This window comes from Dermochelys coriacea, chromosome 2 (genome assembly GCF_009764565.3).
Source record: "Dermochelys coriacea isolate rDerCor1 chromosome 2, rDerCor1.pri.v4, whole genome shotgun sequence".
Taxonomy (NCBI): Eukaryota; Metazoa; Chordata; order Testudines; family Dermochelyidae; genus Dermochelys; species Dermochelys coriacea.
Window position 1 is genome coordinate 221,508,510 of NC_050069.1, and position 9,555 is coordinate 221,518,064.

Sequence of the window (9,555 nt, forward strand, 5' to 3'; positions counted from 1 at the left end):
CCTCAGGACAGAACAATTCTGTGGCCCCACAGTTGGAGAATTCAGGGGAGTTTGGCCATAGGACCCAATCCTAAACTGTACTGAGCTTTACTTCAATAGAAATTGAAGGGTCTCAGCACCTTGTATGACTGAGCCCATAATATATCAACTCAGGGGCAGCTGGCTGGAGTCCCTACCGCTAAAAATAGAACTAGAAAGAATCCTCAAAGTTTTAACCCCACCCCCCTATTAGAAAGCTTATATTTTACCCTGCAAAGTAAAGTCCTGTAATTATAACTGGCTTTCTTCGGCTCCTAGAGTTTCTTCAGTTTGAATCTTATTTCAGATGATTCTGGGTTTGAAATAATTTCCACCACTCTACCCAAGGAAGGTATGTTGCAAAATCCCAAAAGTATTTTTTATTTAAAACATTACTATCATAAAATTTCAGACTATGAACTGGAGACCTTGGATTCACATTCAAACCTCTTTTGTTTAAATAGATATATATACACACACGCAGTCACAAAACATAAAACATGCTGCAATGATACAAATATATTTTTGATATGAAAATTACAGTACATTTTAAACCATGGAAAGAAATTGAGGCACTAGGCTGTACATCAGTTCTGTTCTGCACTGGTAGTAAAGGGGATATGATTGCTTTAAATTAACAAAATTTTATTTATTTATTTTTTTTATTTGGTGAACATATCTTTACAGGTCATTTCAAATAATGTGCTTTGTTGTGAAATGTCACTGATTTCAGTTCCATGGGGAGTCTTCGGTTTTAGACCTAAAACACACTTATACAACATGTATCTCTGCCACACTATGAAAAATCATCATTTTATTGAATTTACAACTCAAAAAACCAACAACTATTAAATAATTATTCCTTACAGTGGATAGTTTATATTACACTGCATTGGCCATTTAAACAAATGACGTTTAATAAATACATGGGAATGTCTTATTTACGCCTTCGTTCGTAATTCTGTGCTGTGTTCTTTTCAGAGGACCCTGGGGGAAAAAAAAAAGTGTAAAGTGTTGTATAAATATAATAAGCACCAGGAGTCATAAAACATAGCAAGTTTTATGTATCACCGCATTTCATTGTGTTGCGCCATTTAGTTCTAAGCAGTATATTAAGGGCCTGAGCCTAATGAGACTGTCAGTACTCTCAGTTCCCAGTTACGTCAATAAAAGTTGAGGGCTTTCAGCTCCTTTCAAGATTGGGTCTCTATGCTTTATTTCCTCAATGCAGTTTGCTCCTGGAAGCTGTGTGTATGCATGCTAGCTCCCCAGTAGTCTCAATCCCAGCCATTCTGAGGAGTGAGACCTTAGGTCACTTCCAGATTAGGGGTGAGCTATGGGGCCCACCCACAATCCACTGCAGATCTCCTGGGATCTGTAATAGGTCATATCCATCTGCATGGAGGCTTTGAACCTCTGCGCTAGCTCTGTATGCTGGATGGCCACTGTGGCTTTCTTGACGGATGGTTCAAATGGTGCCTTGCTACTAGGCATTCCACTGACCACTGCTGTTCCCAGGATCCCTCTGAAAGGAGGACCTTCTCACTGGGGCAGGTGGAAAACTTAAAATACCCCCAGGTACACCTCTCCCTGATACTCTCCAGAAGGCCAGCTGAAGGAACTATGTTCTTTCTCCTCAGAGAGACCTCCCACCCACTGCCTGCCCCAACTCACTCCTGCCTCACATTTATCAACAAACTATTTGCAGAGGGAATGGGGGATGCTGCTGTGGAGACGGCTGACCTCCCCTTCCACCATAAGGGAAGAGTCCTAGTCTAGCCTTTTGCATCTCCCATACTAGCTTTGTTTTTTTTTTTTTTTTTTTTTTTTTAAACAAAAGCATAAACCAACAGGGTCTTTTAGGATTGCTTTCCTGTCTTGCCACAGGCTAATTTCTTCACATAGTACCCCACAGAAGGTGGGAGGTCTCAGCTGTGCCATCTGCCTCTGTTCTAGAGCAGGTTTCAGAGTGGTAGCTGTGTAGTCTGTATCAGCAAAAAGAACGAGGAGTACTAAGGTGCCACAAGTACTCCTTGTTCTTGAGCAGCAGTTCTCAACTATGGAGTGGGCCTCCCAAAGGGGGGGGGGGGGAGAGAGAGAGAGAGAGTTTGTGTAAAAATGACTGCAGACAAAGAAGTGGGACCCGATCAAATAAGTTTGAGAAGCCCTGTTCTAGAGGAATTCTTCAAGCAGCCACCAAACCAAAACCTCTGCATCTTCCAAAAAAATCTGTTTTAGGGGATTTATTGCTTTTCCTTTTTAATAGTAATTTTATCTGCCTCTAAGCCAGAAGGCTGTGTCATGGATCATGAGGGAGATTCCCCCATTCTGACATCAAGAATATTCCTAGCCATGCTCATTAAAGCATGCAGATGCATAACTATTACATGCACATGCCCTGCTAATTTTGAGGGATCCAGTGCTGCACATCTTGAATTATGACTCTGCTCCATAGGAGTTAAGGAAAAACCAAGCAAGGGCCCAAATTAAATATAAACAGCTTTCAGAGTGTGTCTAATTAAACACTAAAACAATATTCTCTGGTTACGTTTTGATAAAATCTTACCTTACTTTCTGCTAAAGAAAGTATTACTATTGAATTCACTGAACAAGTATTCTGGACTCTACACAAATCATGATCTGCAATGGTATTGGAACAATTTTTCCAGTGGGCTGCTGAAAATCACTGAACAAAACTAAACCCTATATATGATGGAAACCACTTCAAGCCAGGGGGTGCTGCCATGCCCCCCGTACCTGCAATTCCTGTACCCCTTATCAGTATAAATTACCCCTGCATTTATGGTTTAGTTATCATGGCTATCTGCAGGCCTTTGATTTTAATGAGGCTCTGAGTGGATGCATGGCTCTGCCTGCATGAACTTTTTGCAGATCAAGGCATTACATATTGGAACCTGCTTTACTGAGACAGGAAATGTTGGGCAAATCACCAGGATTATGGTTCACGGGATCTCTAATTTAAATTCCCCACCCACCAGAAGGGACATTAGCATAGCTTCCATACAAAGCCTCTGCTAATGCCAGGACTTACAATTTCTTCAGAAAATTACTATTAGCCATTGAGGGGATAAACCCAGCACATTTCCAACATGTAACTTTACTCTTAAAATGAAGAAAATCTTCCGGAGGAACCTTTTCCCAGTCTATAGGGGCAAACAATGTTGCAGTTGTAGTTGTTGCATACTTTTTAACAGAAGCGGAATCAAACCTTTACTATTCCACCCTCATCTCCCAACTAGGCAGAGGAGTATAAATGCTAAATTCTAAGAAACTGGTTTACCTATCAGGCTGGTATGTTACTATTCGAAAGCCTGACTGTCTACAACTTCATTATTCATCCCGGTTATAGTTAATTAACCACATAGTTGTTTTCTAACTATACCAGCAAATTTGAAAGTAAATCAAAGAAGAGCATTTTATACTCACTGCATCTCAGATTTTCATACTTTAAATAAGGTAAATTTAATCCCAAAGTAAACTGAAGCAGATTTATCACTTGATACCATTTGCTATTATAGCAGCAAATATGTATTACAAGTATATGTATGTTTAATCACTACTTACAGTAAGAGCAACTATACTGAATTGCTCCTGATTCAGGGAAATTTGCAAAACTAGTTAGGATATAGAGACCTATATTAAATCTTTGACTAGTCTAATTAAAAATAAAAGCCACTGACAACTGTAATTACAGAAAATAGTTTACAATGTGCACCTGTGTAACATCAAAATGTTTGTGGCCATTTAACTTTTATAATCCATTTAACAAAACAGAATTATTTCAGTAGCTTTAAACAGGCATTAAATCACTTTAAAAAAATCCTTTTCTGGATAGCTAACTAATGCTTTGTGGATAAGGCAAGTTGCAGCTAATGGAAGACTGGAGTTATCCATATGCGATATTCACAATAAAGATAGGCAAGATTAAGAGAAATGCAGATAATATGGGGAAAGGGGAGGGAAAGTCATGGTGAGCACTTGTCTGCAATACTTTAGTAGTTTAAAGTGCTGCTTAACTTTGATTATTGAGTCATTATTTGAATGTAAAATTAAAAGTTCACAAAAGTTGTGGATGTTTAACAAATAAAACCTTTACACCTTGTGGCAAAAGATGGGGCCACTTTTGATGGGAGGACTTTAAGCTCAGTCAGTAGTGTACAAGATAAAAACGGTTTTCCATGAAACTCCAAAAGTCAGTTGGTGCAGGAGGCAGTGCACCTTCTACCTGAGGTGATCTAGGTTCAAATCCACTGAGAACTGGAACAACATGGATGCTACAGGTCAGGATTGAGGGACTTAAGCAGAATTCTTTAGGTAAATTTAGATGGCACCTGCTGAACTGTGCCTGGCTCAATCTATTGTCCATCCTCCCACACTTTCATAAGCACTGAAATGACCTTCAGATTAAAATATTTTTATTAAGCAACTTTTTTCCCCTCTCATAAGAGCTCATCTGTCATTTATGAATTGCCTCATGTCAAGACTGCTTCCCAGTTTATTGGGAGAGAATGAAACGGTAGTAGTAGAATTAAGAGGTAGTTTTAGTCTTAGCCATTGTTTATACATACCAGAATTTAAAGATCTTTTGCCCATAAGTCCAACAAAGGAGTCTGTTTTATGCCCTGAAAAAATATATTTGGGGGTGTTTTAATACATTTTCAATATGCAGTTTTTCTGAGGCAATTTGTTTTCATGAGAAATACAAGGAAGATGTAGACTCCACAAATATTCTTCCTACTTACTAAAGTTGATACCACTTGAAATGTTAGTATAAATGGAGAATGCACATCATCCTCACCTATCTCATTGGGTCTGATTCAGAGCTAGGAAGTGCCTTTCCATTGTGGCTAAAAACAGACAATGACCAGAGAATTGATGCCAATTTTGACCTCATTGTAGTCCAATGGCAGAACTTCCAGTGACTTCAATAGAAGACTGATCAGGCCCTATATCTTGACAGACTTCTCCTTCCTATATCTTGGGTCTGCTAGATTCATCTGTTCCATGAATTATTTCACATAAATGTTTCCTGCTGTCATATGGAACAGAGGACTATGGGCCAAATTTTGGAGTCCTTAGTCATGCTTGTTAGTCAAAGGACTACACAGAAGAAAATGCTAAGTACCTATCAATACGTGTTAGGGCTCCACAACCTGACCTATACAGGATTTTTAACTTCTCGTGAGGCCACATTTTACAGTCCTTATTCCATTTGTGACCCTGGAAGCACTGACTGAGGCTTGTTAAGGATTTAGCCCATAACGTATCCAGCACCTGTAACAATAGCTAGCCTGATTTCAAACAACGAGAGAAAAAGACTTTGAAAAGGATTACTTCTATTTTACTATTCTGATGTGAACAAAGTGTGCAAAATTCCTCTTCGTAATACAGGATAAAACTCTTTCCAAACACATAATCAAGGAAATTACCATAAAACCTCTCAGAGGTCAATCTCTCTGATCTTCATAGAGGAGACATTTGAAGGCTATAATTTTGACTTCAACCAGTAGATCTGGTTATCTGGCATGAGCTTTGGAGAAGACTTTTTAAAATTGTCATTCAGACAAGTAATCCCAGTGATAAAGTCTAGCTGTTAGCACAGAACTCTGGCATGTTTATTAACTGCCTTGGATAGCTAAGGTTTCACAAAATGTAAAATCAATCTTTACTTATTAAAATCCATGCTTTTGGATTGCATCTAAGCATCTTTGACAGTTCCAGAGAGGAAAAAAAAAAATACATCTCAGTGTGAATGATATGATTTCTCCTGGGTGACATACAGGAATGAAGGAGTCCACACTGATTCATGTTGCCACTGATTCATCTTGGCAGGTGCACTTGCTTATGTGACAACTCATTCATCAGTTAAATACAATAACTTAATTTAGAACATTGATATATCCCAAATGTAAACTTTGGATCGGGAATCAAACCAGGGATTTGAAGTTATGGTTTGCTTGCTTCTGCCATCTAAATCCATGTATCTTGATTTTGGGAGTAATCCCATTCTGACTGTGAGAAAGCCCCAGAGAGGGGCTGTTCAGAGTAGGTGACCATGATCAAGCCTATCTCTAGCTATATTATTTGGTAAACCCAGAGCTAGAAATATTTCTCTTCCACTCTTGATTTCAGTGTTCTTTAGTAAGAAACACTAACATTCCAAGCTATGGTGACACAATAGAAACCTCAAAATTAGAACAATTCAGTTTCTCACTTTGTACTTGTTCAGAATTTTTTTTTTTTCAAACTTACTTTTATGAGAGATTTGGCCATATCCTAGAGGAAGGGAAAAAAGAAGAGTAGTTTTAATATAGTGATAAATATAAAAAAGTGATCTCTATGTAATGTCTATGAAGAAAGAAATAATCTTGTAATCTGTATATTCCCAGGCTTGGAGAATTAGTGCAATAATTTACCACCAGATCAATCATTGAGCAATACAGTATATTAATGACTAAAAATATAATTTCTATAAAGCAAGACACAATTAGTTAACTTTCACTAAGACTCAAAATAGTTATTTCCCCCTTCTTAATCTAGTAAACCTTTTGAACTAGAAATCATGACAATAATAATTTAAAGGCATACATTCCAGCGAACAAGATCTCATTTGATTATTTTCTTACTTGTGTTTACAAAATGTGTGCGCACTTAAGAATGGTTTACTATAAAGACCAAATCATATGTCCACTTTTTCCAAATGATGGATTAATCTTATATTAAATAGAAAACAAACACTTACAGGAGCTGGAGTGCATTTAATTTATATTTTAAAAAAATGATAAAGTATTATAAAGACACGGATAGTTATGCTGAAAAGAGGTCTACAATGATTTTTGAGATGGTCCTGAAAATCATCCAGACATAAAATGGTACTCGAAATAATTTATGCTGGTTGTACCCTGAGGAGCAAAATGAAATAGTTTCCACATCTGTGCGTTTGCTTTCTCTTAAAGCATTTAGGGTCAGATTTACATTTGCCAGGGGTGATTGTAAGTCTCACTCATGACAGAAAAAAAAAAATCTGAAACAAATTCCCATTTTATCCTCGTTACCTCTTCTTCAAAATGAGTTGTGCGCAGCCCAGTTCAAAGACATGACATGAACCGAAATGCCTTTAGTGCCTCCTCAATAGCAGAGAGAATTGTGAACTGTGAAGTGGTTTAAAAGGCAGAAGGCTAAAGGACCCCTAGGGTCTGGGGTGTGTAAATCGTTTCTCTAGCACAGAAAGGGAATGCAACCTCACCAGCATCTCGTTTGCCCATTAACCCGTAGAACTGCTGGGGTCTGGGTCTCCTGGCAATTCTCTGCAGAAAGTGTTCCAAGGGTAAGGGCAGCTCCTCCTGAAACGTAGAGGGGAGTGTCAACATTTTACTCAGCACAGCCCCGGAGATCCGGGAGGGGAAAACCCCGGAACAGCATCCCGCAAATTAAAACTACGCCCCAGCAGCCCCATTACAAACTTCTGGCTGCCGGTCCGCGCTGCACCGGGCCCGCTTGGGGACTCTGCGCCGAGCGCTGGAGAAGACGCGGCTGCCGGGTAAGGGCAATGTGAACCGGGATCGAGCCGGAGCGGCGCCTTTCTTTCCAAAAAAAGGGGGATTTCGAGCCGTTTGGATTCTGATGGCTAGCCTGGAGGGGGAGACCTATTGTGGGCGTGCAGGTCCGATCAGGGTGGGTCCCCTTCCCCCGCGCTGCCTTAGCTAGGCTGGCCAGTCCCGGGGGAACCGCCACGTGGCCGGACTGCAGGCCATAGGCTTGGCAGCAAGCCCTTAATACCCGGCAGCAGCCGTCTAGCAACAGGTGTCCGCAGAGGCCCGGAGACGGGCGCTAGCGGCACCAGCTGCGGCGCGGCCACGCCTTAGCGGAAGGAGACCCGGCGCAGGGGGATGGGCCCGGTCACTCTCGCGGGGCCGGGGCGCCCCCCCGGGGGTGGCTGGCGGCGGAGGCGGCGCGGGAAGGACGCACGTGTTGCCAGAGCTTGGTACTCCGGCCGGGTTATTGCTTTAAACCAACCCGCTCGCGCGTCCCCGGGGGGGCGGCGGCTCCGCTGGGGTATTGCGCGCGTCGGCCAAAGTTACGCTGCCCCGGCATTGGCCAGCGTTGTCCCCCGGCTCGCCGCCAAGCCCAGCCCGTGGAGAGCCACCCGACTCGGACAGCCCTGGGAGTCCTGCCCCTGCGCCCACTCACTCGCCCCCTTCTCACTGCGGCCGCCCCGCCGCGCTCGCCGCTTCCCATCGACCGGCTCCGGCTTCGTAGCCGCCAGCCACCTGCGCTGGGAGCGACGCGTTTGACTGCGTGCCGCCTGCCCCCGACGTTACGCGGCTCCCCTCGCTTGTTCTTCGTGAAAGCGGCGGCTCGGCGCTATGGGCAGAGGCGGAGCCTCGGTTAAACCGGGGGCGACCTCGCCACGCTGTTAGCCGGACCGGAAGCGGCTTTGGGCGCCACCCCCGCAGACAGCGGCCCTTTAGTGACCCGCCTATTGAAGGGCCAACGGCGGGCAGTTACCTGGCAAGTCATTGGCAGTCGTCCCCTCTCGGGCTGAACCGGAGCGGGGCTATGAGTTAGGAACCGGAGCGATAAGCTGCCTTGCAAGACAAAGCTCAGAATCCCCTCACCTGACGGGCGCCCGAAGCTCATGCATTTACTTAGGACAGCTGCCCCTCCACTTACTTGCACGAGCTGCGCATTTCCAGGCTCGCTAGCTCACCTTGAGTTGGTCAGCGTCGGACCAGTCAGACCAGTAATTCAGATCATCGGTGGCGCCGATTTCTTCCGCAGCTACTTGCGCTGAAATGAGGAAAAGCGCTGCGAAAGCGACGAGGATTTTCATCTTCGCCTCTCCTCCTGCGAGGCAGTACCCCGAGTGCGGTGGGTGGGCGGCGGACAAGTGTCCCGAGCCCTCCGGCCAGTCGCTCCAAGCTGCGGGGTGCTGTAACAAAGAAAAGAAAGGCGTGAGTACTGCGTACAACGCCTCTCCCGCTCCGCATCCGTCCCAAGAGGAACCGCGCATCTCAGCAGAGACCCGATCTCACGAGCCAAGCAATGGGCAGGAGGAGGCACCCCCCGGCTCCTAACAACAGAGTCTCGGCACAGAGGAATGGGCTACAGCGGCTGGCGAGTCGTGGGGGCTGAGCGCACTTACTGCGATGGGGAAGCGCGACGCTCTCCGCTGCTCTCTCCTGGCGTGTCTGAATGCACGCCCGAGAGCGCTCCAGTTTATATACCTGGAGATGGGGAGGGCCAAGGGAGCTTCATTTGCCTAAATCTAATGACTTCCTTGTACTTATGTGAAACACGTGACAGCCCCCCCCCACCCCCAGCTGTACTTTGCGATCAATAGTCAATTACTCTGAGTATCCCTTCCTTCCTCTTTCCCTCTGACTCCCGGAGGGAGCCTTTCTTTGGAGGTGACCCCTTGAGTGCCCGTGTCCACTACAAACTACATTCCTTTTGGGTTTCAAATGACGCAATGTTAGAGAAGTCTGCGCAGAAGGCGCCCATCTCCAACCCGCA

General features: G+C 43.9%; 1 protein-coding gene across 3 annotated transcripts; it reads right to left on the reverse strand.

Annotated features, from left to right (window-relative positions):
- Positions 1–371: 371 nt before the first annotated feature.
- On the reverse strand, positions 372–9,338 carry TAC1 (tachykinin precursor 1). 3 transcript variants are annotated; one of them, XM_038393420.2, is made up of 6 exons: positions 9,185–9,338; positions 8,750–8,971; positions 7,286–7,382; positions 6,292–6,315; positions 4,608–4,661; positions 372–1,005 (listed from the first exon to the last, which is right to left on the reverse strand). In XM_038393420.2, exons 2-6 carry the CDS (start codon positions 8,870–8,872, stop codon positions 956–958), a joined length of 348 nt encoding a protein of 115 aa, XP_038249348.1. In that variant the 5' UTR covers positions 8,873–8,971; positions 9,185–9,338; the 3' UTR covers positions 372–955. The 3 variants fall into 3 exon arrangements, with proteins under 3 accessions (XP_038249348.1, XP_043365194.1, XP_038249349.1); XM_043509259.1 differs by having other exon boundaries at positions 8,750–8,961; positions 9,181–9,249; XM_038393421.2 differs by lacking the exon at positions 4,608–4,661.
- Positions 9,339–9,555: the final 217 nt, after the last annotated feature.